The 22,088-nt window shown below is 42.1% G+C and overlaps 1 protein-coding gene across 3 annotated transcripts in view; it reads left to right on the plus strand.

The window, feature by feature from the left end:
• Positions 1–22,088, plus strand: part of KIF13A (kinesin family member 13A) — a 202,149-nt gene that overhangs the window by 78,616 nt on the left and 101,445 nt on the right. For all 3 annotated transcript variants that reach the window (XM_054721440.1, XM_054721441.1, XM_054721442.1), the window contains exon 3: positions 5,565–5,577. In XM_054721440.1, coding sequence (XP_054577415.1) covers positions 5,565–5,577 — 13 coding nt within the window. The remainder of the gene's footprint in view (positions 1–5,564; positions 5,578–22,088) is intronic.

Here is a 22,088-nt window from a genome sequence, read left to right on the forward strand (position 1 = left end):
CAACATGTTTAATTTATATTTGTAGCTTGAGAAAGTATCACACCGGGTGTTAAATGTTTGTTGATAGAATACAGCTCTTTGTTGCTATCTGCTGTGACACTTATCACTGTCTGTTTAATAGTTATGCCTGTGTGCACCTATGTCTCTCACAAGGTCTTGAGCTTCTTGAGGTGAGAGACTATGCCTTATTCATATCCCTCAAAGCACCTATAATGTGCAGTATGGGAATCAGTACTCAGAAATTACTTGCTGGTTAGCAGAGTTCTTGGACAATTTAGGTGACTCAGGATATAGTTCTCTAAGCTGGAAACGATCATCAAGGGCTAAAGGTCATGCCCATAGACTAATCTTCAGGAGTCAAATGTCAGTTAGCTATATATATCTTTCAGATACAGGTTATGGCATTTTCCAACAATCATTGATCAAATAATACATGGAAGCGGAATTTGTGTTTAGAAGCACACACTGATCATTCATGTCCCTTGAAACACTGACTGGTTATTAGGGCTTGTAGACATCAGGGCCTTTGGCCATCTAAATTCTAATTGCCTAACTGTATTCAAGAGGCTGTAAACATGGACAAAAGACTCCTTGACCCAGAAATCTTTCAGTGTGAGAAATGGGGAAAGAATTCCAGCTATATAGGATTGTTATGACACACTGTTATACTGCTTTCTTTATTTCACTCTCCTGTTAAACTTTCCAGGTCCATACTACCTACTAATTAAGTACCAACTCCCATTTCAAGACCTGGCCCAATATAGACCCAACTTATCTTTACAGTCTTATTTACTAGAGTATGTGTGTGTGTGGATGGGGGAGGTTATTTTCTCTAGTCTCATGATACTGGGCGTACATTTCTGAACTTAGTGGAACTCAGAAATTTTTGAGGGTTTGACCCTTGTTAACATCCCATTGAACGTCTCTTTGTGAAATGCTGGTCTAGAGAAACACACACACACACACACACACACACACACACACACACACACACACACAATCTCCTGAGAGGTTTACATAATTTAAAATCGACTTTTTTTGAGGTTGAATGAGAAGGTGGGCAGTGGAGAGTGGTCAGGAGTGCACAGGCCTTTAGCCAAGAGTCAATGGAATGCTCTGTTCTAATGAGTCAGCAGCCACACCCATGTCTGCAGGTCTGTTCAGTCTGTTTGAAGGGATGTTCTTTGTAGTTCACAGGATGTTTGCTTCACCAGGGTTAGTACCTCTTTCTGTAATATAGGTATCTCAGCAATAGGCTGGGTCTGACTGAGAGTTCGACGGAACTCTTTGCTGATAAGATTTTATTAATATAATCAACAAGGTCATAATAAAAAATATACTCACTTAATATTGATTATGTTTCTGATAGATGTTTATATTATTCATCTTTTCATATATATATACATATATAAAACTTTTATATTTATATTGTAATATCACATTAGTTTGTTTCAAAGGGTAGCATACTATATTTGACTAGGGGCCCAGTGCATGAATTCATGCACCTTGAAAGGAACTGTGGGCCACAAGGCTGCGGTGGGCACAGGGGCAGGTCTCGGCCCATCCTCCACTCCCCCGCCCGGCCCCTCCCACCGTGACCCCCAGTCCCCTGTCTGCTAGCAGCTCCACTCCCACCACCGCCGCTCCCAACAGTGCCGGCCTCACTCACACCTGCTGATGGCGTAGAGCGATTGGGGCTGGTGCCAGCAGCAGGTGCAATTGGGGCCGGCACCGTCAGTGAGTGTGAGCAGCAGCTGCTGCCCCGATTGCCCCTCAGGAGCAGGGGGAGGTGGATAAGCCCTTAGGAGCAATCAGGGCCGGCAGATGCCGCTTGCACCTGCTGATGGCACCGAGCGATCGGGACTGGCTCTGGGTGCTGGCAGTGGGTGCGAGTGGGGCCAGCGCTGGCTGCAGGTGCGAGCGCTGGCTGCAGGTGCGAGCACTGGGCAGGACCATGGCTGGCAGGACCGTGGCACACCGGAGCAAAGAATTTTCAGTAACCACCAGAGGCTTGCCCCAATGACAGTGTCCGGCACCCCCACTCACCTGCTCCACCATCCCACTGTGGCGGACACCCGCCTTGTTCCACGCTCTGCTGCCTGCTGCCAATGTCCACCATGTTCTGCACCCCCCCCACCCCTGGTGGTCAGCGCACGTCATAGCAATCTCTTGTTTGGTTGTTCCGCCATTTGGTCTATTTGCATATTAGCCTTTTATTATATAGGATTATAGTATCAGGTTTACTCATAATGGGAACATTTTTCTTCACAACTACCAAATAATTGATATATAACCTCTTGGGGTTGGAGCACTAAACTGTGGTTTGAATTAGGATGATTTAGTTGCTTATGACCTAACTCAGACATCAAGAAGGGTTTAGCAATTAATGAAGTACTGCTGTGAGGTCCTGACTTCCTTTGCCTTCTATAGTAAAAATCCTTGTACTAAACTAAATGACTAGTAATTGGGTAGCAGCAGATGAAGTTAGTGGCTTTCTCTTTTTCCCTGCTGCCCAGTGTCATTTATTCTTAACAAACAGAAACACCAAAAAAAGATGGTAGCAGAATTATATTGGCATTCCCATATAATGTGCTATCTTTCTAAATGAAAGGGACACACTTTTCAAGTACTTAAAATGCTGAAGTAGGATTTGTTTCCTAAAAAGAATAAAGAAAGTCACATAGGAACGTCAGTGAAGAAAGTATAGCTTTATTGTTGGACAGCTACTAGCTACAAACCAGCACTTGTTCTTTGATGCTGGTGATGATTATCGTCCTGTCATGGCATAAAGGAAGCACAGGAGAACTCCAGAGAGAGCCTTGGGGTTCCTGTTGGCATGCTCCGCCCCTGTTAGGTTACTTGGTTCATCGTAGCCTAAATGTGAAGGTATATTTTACAGACTTGGTCCATACTTTATTATAATTCAAGTGACTTTTCTTCCCTTTGTTAAATAAAGCAGTGATTTAAATGGCTTTTAAGAAATAAAGAAGTAAAATCAGAGAAGGCTTAGTTAAATATTGTACTACCTGCTCAGAACAGAGGCCTTCCAGAGCAGTGTTCCACTTAAGGAAATTTTCCTGGCAGGAACCTCAAGCTTTATCCACAAAGCAGAGATCCACGGCTTTCTTAGAATTAAAAACACTTGTGCATTTTTATTATAACAACTGTAAATGTTTATCTTGTTTTAAAGGGTAGACACAGAATGTTGAGATTTGCTTGGAAGCAGCCAGAGAAACCCATTTCTCTAGATAGAGTTTCCCTCTAAAACCTGAATATAAAAACCACATTTTCATTGTGCCTAACTGTCCAAGGTAATGACCTAGGTCTCATTTCCTTTCAGCTAATTCCTAGAATTCAAGGAGATGAATTTTCAGTTTCAGCACCATAGGAATGCAATTGTTTTCCTTCCCTAGATTTAAAAGTTTTGAGTTGTCTACCTGAATCTGGAATCCATGGACAGCCTTTCCTTGCTGCTGAGCTCTGGGTTTTATTGGGGCCCTCAGAGCTCTGTTGGACACAGTGATGAAGGAAGGGCACCTTGCTATTTACCTGTACCTCATGATTCTGTTTCCTGTGAAGGATGGAAGTCATGGGAAACACTCCCCCATACCTATTTAACAATAATTTTACATTTAATGAATTTCTGATATTGGAGGTTCCTTAAGAATAACCATGTCAGGAAAGCCAAGAACTGTCATAATATCACATACTATAAAATTACTAGAGGCCCGGTGCATGAATTCGTGCACCAGTGGGGTCCCTTGGCCTGGCCTGTGCGATGGGGCCGAAACTGACTCTCCAACATCCCCCAAGGCGTCCCGGATTGCGAGAGGGTGCAGGCCAGGCTGAGGGACCCCACTGGTGCACGATCGGAGCTGGGGAGGGACACGGGAGGTTGGCCATCCCGGGAGGGACTGCGGGAGGGCTCCAGGGTGTGTCCGGCCTGCCTCACTCAGTCCTGATCAGCCGGACCCCAACAACAAGCTAACCTACTGGTTGGAGCATCTGCCCCCCTGGTGGTCAGTGCATGTCATAGCAACTGGCCAACTGGTCGACTGTCTGCCCCCTGGTGGCCTGCACGTCATAGCGAGCAGTTGAGCAGCCTTAGCTTATCATTAGCATATTACGCTTTGATTGGTTGAAGGCCAACCGGACACTTAGCATATTAGGCTTTTATTATATAGGACTAGTGGCCCGGTGCATGAAATTCGTGCATGGGGGGGTGTCCCTCAGACTGGGACCGCTGGCTCCTAACCGCTCACCTGCCTGCCTGCCTGATTGCCCCTGACCACTCTGCCTGCTGGCCTGATTGCCCCCAACTGCCCCCCCCTTCAGGCCTGATCACCCCTAACTGCCCCCCCTGCTGGCCTGCTCACCCCCAACTGTCCCCCCCGCCAGCCTGCTTGCCCCTAACTCCCCCCCCGCCTGCCTGCTTGCCCACAACTGCCCCCCGCCCCCCGCCAGCCTGCTCACCGCCAACTGACCCCCTGCTGGCCTGCTCACCCCCAAATGCCCCGCCTTGCCGACCTTCTTGCCCCCAACTGCCCCCCCTTCAGGCCTGATCACCCCTAACTAACTGCCCCCCCCCCTCCCCCCCCCCCCACTGCCACCCTCTGCTGGCCTGATCACCCCAACTGCCCCCCCCTGCCGGCCAGCTCATCCCCAAATGCCCCCCCTTGCCCACCTGCTCACCCCCAACTCCCCACCCTGCCGGCCTTCTCGCCCCCAACTTCTCCCTCCCCGCCCCGGGCAACCTGCTCACCCCCAACTGCCCTCCCCTGCCTGCCTGATCACCTCTAACCGCCTCTGCCTCGGCCCCACCACCATGGCTTTGTCTGGAAGGTCTCCGGGTCTAATTAGCATGTTACCCTTTCATTAGTATAGATTAGTGCAGCACCTTAATTTTGTACACAAGGAAAACATTTACAAAGCAAGGCAGACTAATGGTTTGTTACTTTCAAAATGATTTCCTTTTCAGAGTTTTTCCCAGATGCAATTTCAGTCATGTTTGAGTTATTAACATGCAAAACTGAATATTTAAAAAGTGCATGTGTGATGGGGAAGCATGTAACTTGCTTTTAAATTTCTGTTCAGAGTTGAAATATGTGAAAATTGTTATCTAGAACCATGGTTTTAAAATTTATCAAAGGAAATATACATACATTTTAATAACAATTAAAGCTAAATTTAAATATGAGATTGATTTAAAAGTATTTGACCCCCTGCCGTATGATTGCAGTATCTTTATCTTGATGCTCTTCTGTTGGCATCTTTTAGAATCATTGAAAATATCTCTGAACAACTGGATCTGTTCTATTAAACCAGGAAAGAAATTCATTATGCCTGTACTATATTTTTGAGCAAATGTAAGAATTTATCACTTCAAGCAGTGAAATGAATTTGTCCTCTAATCTTTTTGAAGTTGCAATATCATTCAGATCATATTATCAGGATGCTGAGTTTCTCTTACGTTTTTTCTCTTTCATTGCTACCTTCTGATGTGGCTGCTGTGTTGACAACCCTCTCTACTTCTGCTGTTGAAATGTTTTGTTTCCGTCATTAAGGAAGCCTCCCAAGGTAAGCACTGTTATGGAACGTGGCATGATACTGACTAAGTGTGTAAAAATCCAGGATTTTATCCATTACAATAACCCATGTGGAATATCTGTCCCATTGAGAAGAAAAATCATCTTTCTAATGTAAAATTTAAATTGTGAACAAGCAATTAATGTTGGTAATGATATAAAATTACACTGCTCCTCTACATTACAAAGCAGTTTCATACATTTTATTCTTGGTATTAATGTTGTGGTCCTGTCAGGTTACTGTTTCTATTTTACTAATGACGACATGAGGCTCAGAGAGAGGATGTAGTATGGCCTAATTCCAAATTGAGTAGATGGAGGAGCTTGGTCTGTCTAGTATCACCACCTAGGAAATGTGAGGACGAAATAGTAACATCATAGGATTGTATTGTTAACTGTGATTATTGACTGGACCGGTTGTCTTTTTTGTGTCCTCCCTAGAATAGTTGCTATCATCAGAAAAGTTCTCCAACCTTTTACATAGAGTTTCAGCCATCTACCAGCTCTGTGTGTTCCACTGGAATTTCTAGCTATTCAGAAAGTCCACTGGTAGGAGTCATTCCCCTTGCTCTGGCCAGCCTTTGACGTCATATTTACCAGTGAGAAGCCCAAAAGTTAGAGAATAAGTGGGAAAAAGAATATGAGAAGCAGGGGATCTGAATGACCAAGTCCTGAATAATTGAAGGCTGATTTTGTTACCAGTGAGCATTTTATTGGGTATCAAAGGGATACTTAGTGCCAGAAGGAAGGAGAAACTCGACCAGCCCCTGACCAATGATGCTGGTTATAGCTTTCGTTTCTGAGATGCGATCAAGACAGGCTACACCCACACACATTATATGTCAGAATCTAAGATGTGTTGGGTGAAGGTAAGGAATCCAGAATAGATTAGACATACTTGACTCTAGGGTTATGAGGGACAATATAATTTAGCTTTGGAGTAAGGAAACCCACTAAAATGCTAAATCTTACCCTTTATGTTTACTTACGGTAATATAGGAATTGTCCTTGGCACTAAGAGTTTCATCTCCAGCAAGGAAGGCACACATTGAACAAATAGCACCAGACCTGTTAAGAAAGAGGAAATGCATGCTGTCATGGAAGTGTAAGCACTGGCATCCTGGCCAAATTTGGGGGGAAGGAGCAATTATTGATGTGGCTATCATCCCTAAAATTCGCAACCAAGAAAGTATCTCTGCTGCTCAGGAAGATGTGAGTTCCCTCAAGTAGCTTTTCCTTCCCTTGCTGTTGGTTCCTAGAGGTTTCTGAACAGACTGACAGCCTTGTCATATATTTAATTCTTTCCCCACAGAAAAAGGTAATGAAATCATAAGCAATTCCATATGTGGCTACTTAGTGAAGGAGAAACACTGACATGAAAAGAGGCACAAGAGCACATTTTTAACCCTTTGCACTCACTTGCTTTTTTCTCGAGCTGCTACTGATGCTAACCGTGTCGAGTCACACTCGACATCCGAGTGCAAAAGGTTAAAAAATCAGTAATTCTTTATACACAGAAATGTTCTGGTGCCTTTCTATCCAGTGTATATAGCTTAGTGGTTTCATTAGGAATCTATCCTACTGATAGTTTCTAAGAAGTATCATGAAATTTTCAAAATAAAATGAATGTTAAATCACGTTTATACGTGCGTGCGTGTGTGTGTGTGTGTGTGTGTGTGTGTGTGTGTGTATGCCATAAAACATCTGTAAAGTATAAAGATCATCTTGAAATCAAATATGTGACACAGAGTTAAATTGTTTAAAAAGACATTAAAATAGATAAGGCCTTTTCTTGCAGAAGCTGTAAATATTGAAAGCAAATGGGAGAAGGAAAGATACTTTTAATGATTATATAAGAAAATTTTTTTTATTGATTTAAAACAATGAGATTTTTGTAAAAAAGGAAAGAATTCTTACCATTCACAACAGCATGGCTAGACCTGGAGAGCATTATGCTAAGCAAAATAAGCCAGTTGGAGAAGATAAATATTACATGATCTCACTCATTTGTGGAATTATAATGAACAACATAAACTGATGAACAAAAATAGATCCAGAGACATAGAAGCATTGAACAGACCATCAAACCTCAGAGGGAAGGAGGGGAGGGGAGGATAAGAGATCAACCAAAGGACTTGTATGCTTGCATATAAGCATAACCAATGGACATAGACAGTAGGGGGATGAGGGCATGTGCTGGGGGGTGGGAGCGGCCAGGGAGAGGTCAATGGGAAGAAAAGGAGACATATGTAATACTTTAAACAATAAAGAATTTAAATTAAAAATAATAATAAAACAATGAGATTTTGAAATGAATAATGAGCACAAGTATCAGAAAAGACTGTTGGTTCAATTGAACAAATAATTATTCTGTGTTTGAATCAGCCCTGATCGTAGCATTCTAATAGAGGTGGGGTAGAGAACATATACACGGTGTAATGAACTACATGAGGTAAAATATTTGTGGGATTCATAGGGTGCAGCATCCTGTTCTGACTCCTGTATAACTGAGGACAGCTGAGACTTGACAAAATATTAAAAACTTATACTTGAAGGCACTGGAGAAATACCAAATTAGTAATTCGAGAGAAGATAGAAACTTAGAGAGGTTAACCTGGTGTTTGACTACATGCCTTTCAAATAAAAGCAACTAAACAGCAGAGCAGTGTTTTTGATAGCCTTGCAGGGCTTAGGGGACTCACGGGGACAAAAGTGTCAGGGTCTGCCAGAGTTGTTGTCCTTGGTAACCTACTTATACTTTGGGCTGGCAAGGTGGATTGAAACCCAACCTTGGGTGGGGTATAAAGGTGAAACAGAAGTAAACCAGTCCTTACATGCATTGCTGTGTGGTTGCAAGATCTTTGTGTGATCTAGGAAATCTCAAACATTAAAATTGGATCAAAGTGATCCTAGAATGCAGGTCCCCTTAGCACTTGGCAGAAGCACACATAATCCTAAATCTCTCTTTGAAAACTACTCAAAGTGGATCATAGACCTAAATACAAAGCTATAAACTATAAGCTTCTAGAAGATAAGATAGGAGAAATCTAGGAGATCTGGGGGTTGGTGATGACTTTTAGATACAACAACAAAAGCATGAACCATAAAATTAAAATTGATTAGTGGGATTTTGTTAAACCTTTGCTCTACAAAGGCATTGTTAAGAGAATGAAAAGAAAACCACAGACCGGGAGAAAATATTTGAAAAATACATCTGATAAGGAGTGCTATCCCAAAACATACAAAGAACTCTTAAAACTCAACAGTAAGAAAATAAACTATCCAATTAAAAAATGGGCAAAAGACCTGAATAGCAACCTCACCAAAGAAGATATGCAAGTGGCAAATTCACACATGAAAATCTTCAGCTTTATATGTCATTACACCAACAAGGAGATATCACTCACTACACACTTATTAGAATGACTAAAATCCCAAAACCTGACAGTACCAGAGCTGGCAAGGATGTGAAGTACAGGAATTCTCGTTTGTTGCTGGTGATAATGAAAGGTGGTGTAGCCTCTTTGGAACATAGCTTCGAAGTTTCTTACAATGCTAAACATATTCTTATCATATGAATGAGCAATCGTGCTTCTAGGTATTTACCAAAATGAGTCAAAAACTCTGTCCACGCAAAAACCTGCACTTGAGAGTTTACAGCAACTTCATAATTGCCCCAAACTGGAAGCAACCAAGAAGTCCTTCAGTACCAAAAACTGTGGTACATCTTTACAGTGGAATATTGTATAAGTTATCAAGCCATGAAAGATATGAAGGAAACTTAAATGCATATTGCTAAGTGAAAGAAGTGAGTCTGAAAAAGCTATGTGATTCCAACTTATATGACACTCTGGAAAAGGCAAAACTAAAAAGTTAGTGGTTTATCTGGGGCAGTGCCTATAGCCCATGGCAGCTACACAATGACTATGGAATGAATGAAGAAAGGAAATAAAGAAATAAAGATCTGCTAGAGCAGAAGGACATTCGCCAGTTTAGCAGAAAGAAGGTTCAAGTCCAGCTGTATTATTGGTCATCTCCACTGATGGACAGAGCCACTTTGCTGGAGACTGAGCCAGAGGACACACTCTGCCCTGATTCCATTATTATGATCTTTTTCCTCCTCCTTCTCCTCCTTTTCTTCTTCTCACCCTTTTCTTCTTCTCCTTTAAAAAAAAAAATACCCAAAGAGATTAAACAAAGACTTTGTACGCATATATGCATAACCCGTGGACACAAGCAATCAGGTGGTGAAGGGCTGGGGTGGTGGGTAGGGAGGGTCAAGAAAGGGTCAATGGGAGGAAAAGGAGACATATGTAATACTTTCAACAATAAAGATGTTTAAAAATATTTTAAAAAATAAAGAAGACCCAAATGCCTGGCTGGTCCATGATGCTGATACTCTTCTCTGGCCTAACTCCAAAGAGGAAGTGCCCACTGGACCTTCAAATATCACCACCAACTTGGATTTTCTTGTCATTAATTTGCGTTTTCCTGAGGAGTATTTTTTTCATGTAGTCTGTATTTGAGCAACTGTTGGAGGATTATGTGATGATGGTAAATAATAATCACCTACCTGCAATATTATCTGTAAGGCTTTTATGCATTTTACTAAGAAATGTTTGAGATGGTAGTGCTGGTTAAGAGGAAGGAGGGGCTGTTGTTTTGAAGATTTGGTTGCGTTGTCACTATTCATACCCTCCTGTTATGCAGAGAGGTCTAACAGGTGTTTTTTTTTTTAGTTATGAAAAAAAATACTGTCATCATATTAACAGAATAAAGAAGAAAAACCATGTGCTCATCTGAGTATATATGCAGAAAAAAAGCAGTTGACAAAATTCAACACTTATGATACAAACCTGCAGCAAACTAGTAGTGGAAACCTTCTCAACGTGATAAAGGGCATCCGTTAAAAATCTACACCTGTCATCATACTTAATTTTAAAAGACTGAACACTTTCCACCTCAAACGGGGAATAAGGCAAGGTTAATGCTCTAGCCACTTTTACTCGTTATTGACTGGAGTTCCTAACCAGTGCCATAAAGAAAAAGAAAAAAAAGAAATTCAGATTGGAAAGGAGGACAAAAAATCTTTATTTATATACACTAAGGTCATATACTTGGAAAACATTAAGAATCTCCAAACAAGCTCCTAGAACATTGAGATGGTAAGATGGCAGAAAGAAAGGTCAAAATACAAATTGTATTTCTTTTTGTTGTTGTTATTAATCCTCACATGAAGATATTTTTCCACTGATTTTTAGTGAGAGAGTGGGAGGGCAGGGAGAGACAGAGAGAGAGACACATCGATTGATTGCCTCTTGCACACTCCCCGACCTGGGCCAGGGATTGAGCCTGCAGCCGAGGTACGTTCTTGACTGGAATCAAACCTGAGACACTTCAGCCTGCAGGCCGACGCTCTGTCCATGAGCTAAACTGGTGAGGGCCACATTGTATTTCTATATATTAGCAATGAACAATTAGGAAAGAAAATTTAACAAAAACCCAATCACTTACAGTAGTTTCAGCAACATTAAATAATTAGGGGTATAATTATATGTTAGTATAAAGCCTCACACATATTTGGTCATTTGATTGTAGACAGATGTGCCGGGAGGTGGAAAAAAGACTGTTGACTGTGTTCAGAGAATGACAAGGCATAGAGTTGGAGTAATGGTGCATGAAGGAGAGTCCTGGGTGACACATCTAGAAAGAGGCTGAAGCCAAATCTAGCTGTGGAAGTCCTTGATGCCAAGGTTGGAGCTTGATACCTATCATCAATCTCTCAAATGCCTTTTTTTTCTTAAAGTACATTTTTATTTATTTCAGAGAGGAAAGAAGAGAGAAAGAGAAATAGAAACATCAATGATGAGAAAGAATCATTGATCAGCTGCCTCCTGCCCCACTGGGGATCAAGCCCACAATCCGGGCATGTGCCCAGACACCACCCGGGAATCAAACCATGATGTCCTGGTGCGTAAGTCAATGCTCAACCACTGAACTACGCTGGTTGGGCCTCAACTGCATATTTCACACAAAGCAGTGGTGCCGTTGAGGCTCCCTTTCAGAAGGTTAATCTGAAAGCAGAGCACAGAATGAATTGGATTTGGACAGTGGGGAGGCTGGACGTGGGATTCAATAAAATGTGCCAGAAAAGCGGTAATAAGGGCCTGCACTGGGATGGTGCCATGGGAAATATTATCAAAACGTTGCAGAAATAAAGTATCTAGGACTTGGATGCTGACAGCATATGGGAGAAGATAATAAGGCACAGAGAGTCAGAGACGACTCTGAAGTTTGAAACTGAGTGACTGAAAATTCAGCAGGAATTAAAGAAAAAAGAGCTGGTTTGGTGCAGGGAGAAGCTGGTGGGTTCAGTTTTGGAGTGGGATGAATTGGAAATGATGGCAGAGCATTTTATATAGATGCCTAACAAGGTTTGCAGTCTCTGCCTTAGAAAGGTTATGTAAATCTTTGTTTATAAATTCTCTTATACTGTGTATTTGGATTTTTCTTTTTGGTGTTACTTTTTGTAAATATGTACTCCTTAGTGGAGAAACATTTATTTCAACATAAGCCAAGTGCATGCCTTCTAATTCTTCCGCAGTGGCATAGTATGCAGGGTTATAGCATGTGTCCTGTTTCCCTTAAAAAGAAAAGGAAGCTTCTGGAGAAACATGGAGACACCTGCTTAAATGCCTCCTCTTTCGTTTTGTTTGGGTTTTTTTTTTCTAAGACTTTGTGTCATAATTTTAGAGTTTTTCTTTATTAGTGCGACTGTAGTTTTGAGTCCAAGGTTTTTGTCTTAGAGGTAGAAGTGAAAGGGGAAATTGCTTGTTAGTTTAGCTACCTTCTCATAAAATTTGGATTTTGGCAGGAGGTAGTACAGAGGAAAAGGACATGTGTGGAGATTCACTGTCTAATTATGCCACTATGTGCGCTCTGTGGGAGAGAACAGGGAAATGTCCTTGGTCATAGCAGCTTTGCCTTCGGAAACCCAGTTCCTGGTCTCCCCGATGGCTGCTAGAATGTCCAGAGCATTCTAGGACCCTTCTTCGCTTTTCATACTTTTGTCTTATCTGGCACAACTGTCTTACCTTCCTGAGGAGCCACGTTCAACATATGAAGAGAAAAACAAATGAATTCTTCCTCTTCTTTCTGCTTTCTTCTTCCCTCCCTGAGTATTTATTGAGCCCCTTCTGTGTGCCGGGCAAACACTACAGAGCTGGAAATTTCTCCACTCAGACCATTCAAGCCCTGTTGTTTTAAGACCAAGGTGCTTGATGCTTACGGAATTAATTGGCCAAGACCATCTAGAGGAGAGCTCCAACCCTAGGTTTCCTGAGTGCCGGTCTGGTACAGTCTCGAACACTTTCTGTTATACCACATGGTTGTGAAGTTGTTTTTCTACTTGGTGGGTTTTGTGGGGCAAAGATGGGGGGGAAGAGTAAGAAGGAAGAGTTTGAGAAAATGTAAATATCTGCAAGATCCCTTTGTTTAGGATTATATCCTTTTTTTTCCTCAGTTGCTCACTTTTTTCTCATGCTCATTATATTAATATCTTATAAGTTAGTGTATGATTTATTTGAACAATTTGATTTTGTTATAAATTCATTTTAAATGTGTTTTTTTTTTAAGTTTTATTTACAAGTGAGGTCAGGCACTACCAAACATCAAGGCGTTTAATCCCTCAAAATCATGAACAGAAGAAAATGACATTACAGCAAAATAAAGTGGTTGCTTTTTAAAGGCAGTACCTTTTTTTTAAATTTTATTAAATTTATTGGAGTGACTTTGGTTAATAAAATTATATAGGTTTCAAGTGGATAAGTCTGTAATACATCATCTGTATATTGCATTGTGTGTTCACCACCCAAAGTCAAGTCTCCCTCCATCACCATATATTTTGACCCCCTTTTTCCTTTTCTACCTCCCCTACCCATTTCCCCTTTGGTAACCCACCATACTGTTGTCTGTGTCTGTGAGTTTTTGTTTGTCTCGTTTGTTCATTTGTTACTTTTAGTTTTATATTCCACATATGAGTGAATTATGGTTCTTGACTTTTTCCATCTGATTAATTTCCCTTGGCATCATATTCTCAAGATCCATCCATGTCACAAATGTCATAATCTTTTCTTATGGCTGAATAGTATCCCATTGTATATATGTACCATGTCTTCTTTAGCCAATCATCTGTCAAAGGAGTTGTTTCCATGTATTGACCACCATAAATAATGCTGCAGTGAACATAGGGGTGCATGTGTCTTTATAAATAATTGTTTTCAAACTTTTCAGGTAGATACCTAGAAGAGGGATTGCTGGGTCATATGGTTAACTTTATTCTTACTTTTTTGAGGAACCTTCATATTATTTTCCACAGTGGCTGTACTAATTTACATTCCCACCAGCAGTGTATGAGGGTTCCTTTTTCTCCACAACCTCTTCAACATTTGTTATTACTTGTCGTGTTAATAATAACCATTGTGATAGATGTGAGGTGGTATCTCATTGTCGTTTTGACTCCCATTTTCCTAATAGCTACTGAAGTTGAGCTTCTTTTCATATCTGTTGGTTATTTGTATGTCTTCCTGAGAGAAGTGTCAGTTCAAGTCCTATGCTCATTTTAAAATTAGATTGTTTAGGGTTTTTTGTTGTTGTTGAGTTGTATGAGTCCTTTATATATTTTGGATATTGAGCCCTTATTGAGTTGTTTGCAAATATTGTCTCCCATTCAGCTGGTTGCCTTTTTGTTTTATTAATGATTTCTTTTGCTGGGCAGAAGCTTTTTAGTTTTATGTAGTTCCATTAATTTACTTTTACTTCCTTGTTTTCAAGGACAAATTCATAAAATTTTCTCTAAGACCAAAGTCCATAAGTTTGGTACCTATGTTTTCTTCTATGTATTTTATTGTTTCAGGTCTTATAACTAGGTCTTTGATCCATTTTGAGTTCATTTTTGTGTATGGTGACAAATAGCTGTCTAGTTTCATTCTTTTGCATGTGGCTTTCCAGTTTTCTCAGCACCATTTATTGAAGAGGCTTTCTTTTCTCCATTGTATGTTTTTGGCTCCTTTGTTGAAAATTATTTGCCCATAGATTTACTTCTAGGCTCTCAACTCTGTTCCCTTGGTCTGTGTGTCTGTTTTTTTAAGGCAGTATCCTTTAAAGAGGCATATTGATATACCAAAACCCTGGCTTTTTAAAATGACTTAGAAAAATGGAGGGGAAAATCTTATTACAGCTTATGCCTTCTTCAGTGCAGTTTCATTCAGATTTCTTTTACAATCTGTGACCGCCATTATTTTCTGTGGCTTCTACCTCCTTGTTTTGTGAATTTCTGAAAACGAAGTGTTGGCCTCAAAAGTGATGAGTTGTAGACCTGCACTGTTCAGGACAGCAGCCATCAGCCCCATGTGGCTTTTGAGCATGTGATACGTGGTCTGTCTGAAGTGAGATGTGTTGTAAGTATAAAGTACACTCCAGACCACAAAGGTAAGTATTTTAGCTATATTGGGTTAAATAAAATATATTTTTAAAATTATTTTTAATCACTTTTTCTTTTTAAATGTGTTTACAAAAACATTTTAAGTCACATATTTGGTATTATATTTCTATTGGACAGCACTGTTTCCGACTAAACACATAGCTGAGTCTGAAACATTTTTCAGCATCCACCCTAAGGCTTTTGCTTGTTTCCTTACCCAGTTAAATGCAGTTGCTGTACTGTCATCTGTGGCATTTCTGCCTTCCTATCTGGGTCCATGAGGGTTGCAACTGTATGAGCAAGATGGCACCATCACTTTCCTGCTATGCATTTTTTTCTAGGAATGCAAATACCATTAATTAGACAAATATTGAGAACATTTGTGAAAAGTATATGCATTTTTTTCTAGGAATGCAAATACCATTAATTAGACAAATATTGAGAACATTTGTGAAAAGTATCGTATGAGGAATTTGGGCAGCTCAAGCGGTTACTGCTCTCTAAAACTCATGCTGGGGTCAACAAGATTAAACATATATAACACTGTAAGTGATGGAAAATAAATTATGGTAAACATCATCATTCCTTGTTTCAGTACTTTCTGACTTCAGAGGAAGAAAGGCTTTATAGCCCAAAGTGGGGCTTGAGGAGGGCCTGCAGTTATGTGTAGGGTTTCAAATGGAAGATATAGGGCATGGAGATCAATGTTTGTTGTGAGGAACAGAAACAAAGTAATTGATGTTAAAAGAAAACTCTTTCTTTACTCACAACACTTTTGAGGCCAAGTGGGTGGGTTTTTCACACCAAGCAATTCTCCAGTTCTCTTTGGACACCAACTGGGTGTCCTACAAGGCAATTCAGTTCTAGCACTAACTACCCAGAGTTAGCGCAGACCCACAAGTTAAAGGCTCAGTCCCACCAGATTGTCCTCACTTTAGACACTAATTATAAGTAGTGGTCCCCCAGTTACCCACATCGCCATTGACTTTGCTCCAAATCAGGGTTTCCGAAGATCCTCTTCTCGGGTTCAGTAATTTTCTACAATGGCTTATAAAACTCAGCGAGACAATCACTTAGGTTTACTGGTTTATTATAAAGAGCACAGATGAATAGGTAAGTACGTAGGGTAAGGTCTGGAAGGGTCCTGAGCACAGGAGTTTCTGTCTCCCTGGAGTTGGGGTGTGTCACCCTCCAAATACATGGACGTGTTCACCAACTCGGAAGCTGAACCTTGTTGTTTAGGAGTTTTTATGGAGGTTCATCATGTAGGCACGATTGATTATTAACACAATCTACAGCCCCTCTCCGTTTCCTGGAGAGTGAGGAGTGGGGCTGAAAGTTCTAGGCTAATCAAGATGTGTTCTTTCTGGCATCCAGCCCCCATGAAAACAAGAGAGGTTTCTGTCACCCAGGAAATTCCAAGGGATTTAGGAGCTCTGTGTCAGGAACCAGGGATGAAGAACAAAAAAAAATATATTTCTTAAAATATTACAGATACCTTTAGAATTGCAAACTCTGGTTAGAGTGTAGAGTACCTGAAAGGAAGTTGTGTTTTTAAAAACTAGGAAAGGAGGTAGCTTACAGAGGGTTGGGAATCTGACATTAATCTGTTAGGCTATGAAGGATCATTTTGGATTTTTGTATAGAAAAGTTACATGGTCAGAACTGTACATGCAAGAAATTAATCTGGCTGCAGGATGGAGGATAAATTGTGGGTGGAGAACATAGGGTAGATAGCAATCTGTGTTTACTTTGTAATAACCACTTTGTGTGTCAGCCAGCTTGTGCTCGGTGATGCAGCAGCAGTAACCTCAAAAGTTCAGTGGCTTGAGACAACCCAGGTTTTTTTCTCTGTTGTTCCATGTCAGCAGAGATCACCTGTGGCTCTGTATTGTGTCACTTCAATCTGGGCTTCAGTCTGAAGGAATTGCCCCTATCTGGGACTTGCTGTTATTGGGGGATGGGAGAGAAAGAAAATCATGCGATGGCCTATTAAAGCTGTTGCTCAGAACTGGCATACATCTCTGTCCTCATTGAATTGACCAAAGCAAGTCACATGGTCAGACCTGATGTCAGTGGGGTCAGGAATATATTCCTCCCACCAGAGACACTACAGTCACACTGGGATGTGTAATCTGCTTATAGGGAGGGCAGTAACTAAATTGGAACAATAATACAATCCACTATACTTTATCATTGTAAACCACATTTGTAAAAAATGCCCACGAAACAAAAAAATCCTTCGAAACATAGTGCTGTTACTATACTTGAAATTTCTACAGGGTCTGCCCCACCCCTCTCTCCTTCTCGAGGGCTTTGTTCAGAGCCAGGTGTTCCCACTGCAGCTGTGTGCCTGTAGGTGTCTGAAGATGTCACTGACAGGGGACCAGATAAAAAGGAGATCCATCTCCCCTGCCTCTTGGCATTGATCCATCTCCAAATCCAGAGCAATGAAAGCCTGTTAGAACAGGCAGTGTCATGAATCCCGCTTAATACCTCTCCCCACACCCACCTCAGGCTTGGGTCATCCCCAGCAGAGTGAACTCTGTCAACCTTTCCAGTTTGATCTGACGGCACAATAAATGTTTGCAACCTCCGAACCCCCTCTGGTTCTTCCCAGCCTCCTGTCTGTGCTGGACGACCAGGCCTGGTCCAGCAGGGGGTGATGAGGTGAGGTATTGGTTTGGAGGCTCTAAAACAGATCCAGAGATTCGTAGGTGATGTCAAGGTGACTCAAATTCAGCCTGGTTTTATTTTTTTTCCTTTTTAATGAGCAACAACAGTCATTTAGAGACAACAGGATTATACGGTATACACTTAGACATTTACATCTTCTCTTTTGGACTTTTAAAAAAATTTTTCTTTTTATTGATTTTAGAGAAGAAAGGAGTGTGTGAGAGAGAAACATTGATTTCTTGTTCCACTTATTTATGCATTCATTGGTTGATTCTTGTATGTGCCCCGGCTGGGGATCGAACCCGAAACCTTGGCATATCAGGATGACTCTCTAACCAGCTGAGCCTCCCGGCTCAGGCTCTTTTGGGCTGTTTTTGTTGAAGAGTAAATCTATGTTTGTAAACACCCACCTTACCTTTTGAATGTGCTGTTGGAGAAGTTATCTAGGTGGCTAGTTTTTTGTGTGTTTTTTTGTTTTTTTTGTTTGTTTTTTTTGAGGAGAAGCAATCAGAGCCTAAAAGAACCAGAAATGCCACCGATTGTGGATTTGTGACATCCCAACCCTCTCCCCTCAATAACTGTGAAGCAGATTGTAAAACTGAATGATAAAGCATTATGAGTTGGAGTTGAGTTAGTGCTAAGTAGAAGCTCTTTGCTCTCTGTTATAATACTGGTCTGGGATTTGGTAGAACTTGTAACTATTTTTAAAAATTTGAAACTCTGAATGGTTTTCAGGGTACTTTCCTTTTGGTACCTTTTTCCACAGGACTGTTAATATTCATAACTTTCTTTCAGTCCCATATTCAAAGGATAATCAAGCCTGGTTATTTCTTCCTTTAACATCTCATATTTATTTCTTCCTGTAGTCATTGGGAGTCTTCCATCTAAAATGATAGGACCTCTGACTAGATGAACAGTAGGATAAATGACTCTGGGATGTCTCAGAGAACTCACAGACAGGAAGTGGCTGGGGTTCAAATACAAACACTTCTCCTACTTCCCCTTCTTCTGTCTCTGTCCCCATGTGTGTCCCCTTCATTTTTCTCTCTCACTGCACACCAGCTCTCTGCTTCTGTGGTCCACGTGCTTAGAAACATGGCCTCAACCTTACCCAGATTCTAGCATCAGTTGTTAAAGAAAGACTGGATTGACTTACTTCTTGTTCCTTAAGCCAAAAATTCCATCAGATGCTTGGGACCAGTTAACTGTGGTAAAGAGATTATGGAACTGTGAGTGGTCCAACTTGAGCCCCCATGTGCATCTTCCCTGCCTTCTCCCCTGAACATAGGCTTTTATATGATACTAGAGGCCCATTGCACGAAATTCGTGTGCAGGGGAGGGGGGTGTCCCTCAGCCCAGCCTGCACCCTCTCCAATCTGGGACCCCTCGAGGGATGTCCGACTGCCCTCTCACAATCCAAGACTGCTGGCTCCCAACTGCTCGCCTGCCTGATTGCCCCTAACCACTTCTGCCTGTCAGCCTGATCACCCCCTAATCACTCCCCTGCCAGCCTGATTGATGCCTAACTGCTCCCCTGCCAGCCTGTTTGCCCCTAACTGCCTTCCCCTGCAGGCCTGGTCACCCCTAACTGCCCTCCCTACAGGCCTGGTCACCCCTAACTGCCCTCCCCTGCAGGCCTGGTCCCCCCAACTGCTCTCCCCTGCAGGCCTGGGTCCCCCCCGCCCAACTGCCCTTCCCTGCAGGCCCGGTCACCCCCAACTTCCCTCCTCTGCTGGCCTGGTCACCCCTAACTGCCCTCCCCTGCAGGCTTGATCGCCCACAACTGCCCTCCCTTGCAGGCCTGGTGCCTCCCAACTGCCCTCCCTAGCTGGCCATCTTGTGGTGGCCATCTTGTGTCCACATGGGGGCAGGATCTTTGACCACATGGGGGCAGCCATCTTGGGTGTTGGAGTGATGGTCAATCTGCATATTACTCTTTTATTAGATAGGATAGAGGCCTGGTGCATGGGTGGGGGCCAGCTGGTTTGCCCTGAAGGGTGTCCCCGGATCAGGGTGGGGGTTCCCTAGGGGCGTGGGGCGGCCTGGGCAAGGGGCCTGTGGTGGTTTGCAGGCCGGCCACGCCCCCCAGCGACCCAAGCAGAGGCCCTGGTATCTGGGATTTATTTATCTCCTACAATTGAAACTTTGTAGCTTAGAGTGGAGCCAAGCCTTCTGCTCGCTCAGTGGCTGCAGCCATTTCTGTTGGGATTTATTTATCTTCTATAATTGAAACTTTGTAGCCTGGAGTGGAGGCCTGGGCTGGCCAGGGTGTGCAGAAAGCTTGGCTTCCTCCATTGCCGGGGACAACCCTAGCCTCCTGCTCTCTCCAGCTCTGTGGCTGCTGCCATTTTTGTTGGGATTTATTTATCTTCTATAATTGAAACTTTGTAGCCTGGAGTGGAGGCCTGGGCCGGCCAGGGTATGTGGAAAGCTTGGCTTCCTCCATCGCCGGGGAAACCCAAGCCTCCCTCCTGATCTCTCCGTGGCTGTAGCCATCTTGGTTGGGTTAATTTGCATAGTCATTCCTGATTGGCTGGTGGGTGTGGCTTGCGGGTGTAATGGAGTGATGGTTAATTTGCATATTACTCTTTTATTAGATAGGATGCCATATTAAAACATGGCAGCAAGCCATGGGAACAAAATGGCTGGAGTGGAGGTTAGTACAGTTCTCCAAAGAAAAGGTGCTATTTCTAGAATAAATGGGGTCTGGGATTCTAGGCAATAAAAAAAGAGTGACTGTTCACTACATCTCTCCTCTATCCCCACTGAAGTTGGGTATTGGAAACTTTTATCTTCGTTATGATTATTTGCTAATTGGCTTTTTTTCTCTTGTCTTATACCTGTTCAGTCCATCTTCCACATTGCTGCCACAATAGTCATTCCAAAGTAAGAATATGATCTTGTCATTTGCCAACAAACAATCCCAGGCTTCTTAATAAGGCACATAAAGTCTCACATGGTCTAGCCTCTGCCTACTCCCTGTGTTTTCCCTCTTTCTTCCCCGCTCATTGCTCTTTGCACACTGCTCAGCTCCTCCTCATCTCAGTTGCTTGCTAGCTTCTCCTTTACCTGGAATGCCTTTTCCACTTGTTTTCTCAACCGTTATCTTTCAGAATTCAGCCCAAGCTTTGCCTCTTCTAGAAACCTTTCCTGAGCCCCTTTCACCTCACCCTCACCCCTGCCCTGCAGTGTAATTATTCCTTCTTGCCCTATACTGACTTCTATATATTGTACTCTCCTTTTTTTATTACTTCCCTCTAATAGAGGGTGAGATCCTTATAACTGGGGAACTCCTATTTCTGTCCTAACTAGCTCATAATAGCTACTCAGTAAATGCCTTTTAAATGAATGCAAAGATGAATCAGTTGTTTGAAGAGACATTCTCCATGAGCCCTTAGAAATTTAAACTGCAGTCGAGAGTACACTCTCCACACAGTTGTTTCCTAAACAGACTGAATTCCCTGAGATCAGGAATAATGCCTATTGCTGGTAGATGTGCAGCAGAGGCTGTTGGCTTGCTTTGAGTCTTTAAGATGCTTTGACATCTTCCCAGTCAGGCAGTATTAACTGCAATTCAAGATATTGCTTGTGTACACATATAGGCATATGTAAAGGAAACGATTAATTGCATTGTAAAAAGACAGCAGTCTTGACAGCTTTTGAGTTGGGAAGGTGGTGTCTGTCCGTAGAACTCACCGGTAGTGAGGGTAATCATTCTGGCAGCCCTTCCTTGGAGCCAGCAGCAGAGATGCACAGGCATAGGCACTGTTAGTGCTGCTGGCAGAGCGGCTTTTGCAAATAGCAGTGGTGAAGGTCGTTCCAGGGGTCAGGAGGCTTTCAGTGTTGGGCTTTCCTTTCTGTTTCAGTCAAGCTTCTCCAAGATGAATGAAGTCTAACGCTTTTTTTTTTTTTTTAATGACTCTTCACATCTCTTATAATAGGCGAAAGAGAGAAAAAATTTGAAGCTTGGCATTAAAGGAAAATTTTAACCTGACTTGAAATATAGTACTTTAATTTTTTTTTTTGTCTGACTCATTCTCATAACCCAGTATGGTGAGATGTGAACAAATTTGGCATGTGTCTTTTATATAAATTATACTCTCAAGTTGACAAAGTTGAAAAGTAACCACAAAACAGGACTTTGGCAAACCAATGTTTATAAAATTGGAGAAATGGGGATTTGTGGAGAGATCTTGGGCTCAGTTTTCAAAGTAGATAGTAGCCGGAACAAACTGTTAATAGCAGCTGGGTGTGCAGATGTGAACAGTGGATTGATTGTGAAAAGGGAGAAGGATGACAGTATAGAATGAAAGGAGAGAGACACAATCCTTCGTGCAAACAAAGCG

Source organism: Eptesicus fuscus, chromosome 9, assembly GCF_027574615.1.
Source record: "Eptesicus fuscus isolate TK198812 chromosome 9, DD_ASM_mEF_20220401, whole genome shotgun sequence".
NCBI classification, from domain to species: domain Eukaryota; kingdom Metazoa; phylum Chordata; class Mammalia; order Chiroptera; family Vespertilionidae; genus Eptesicus; species Eptesicus fuscus.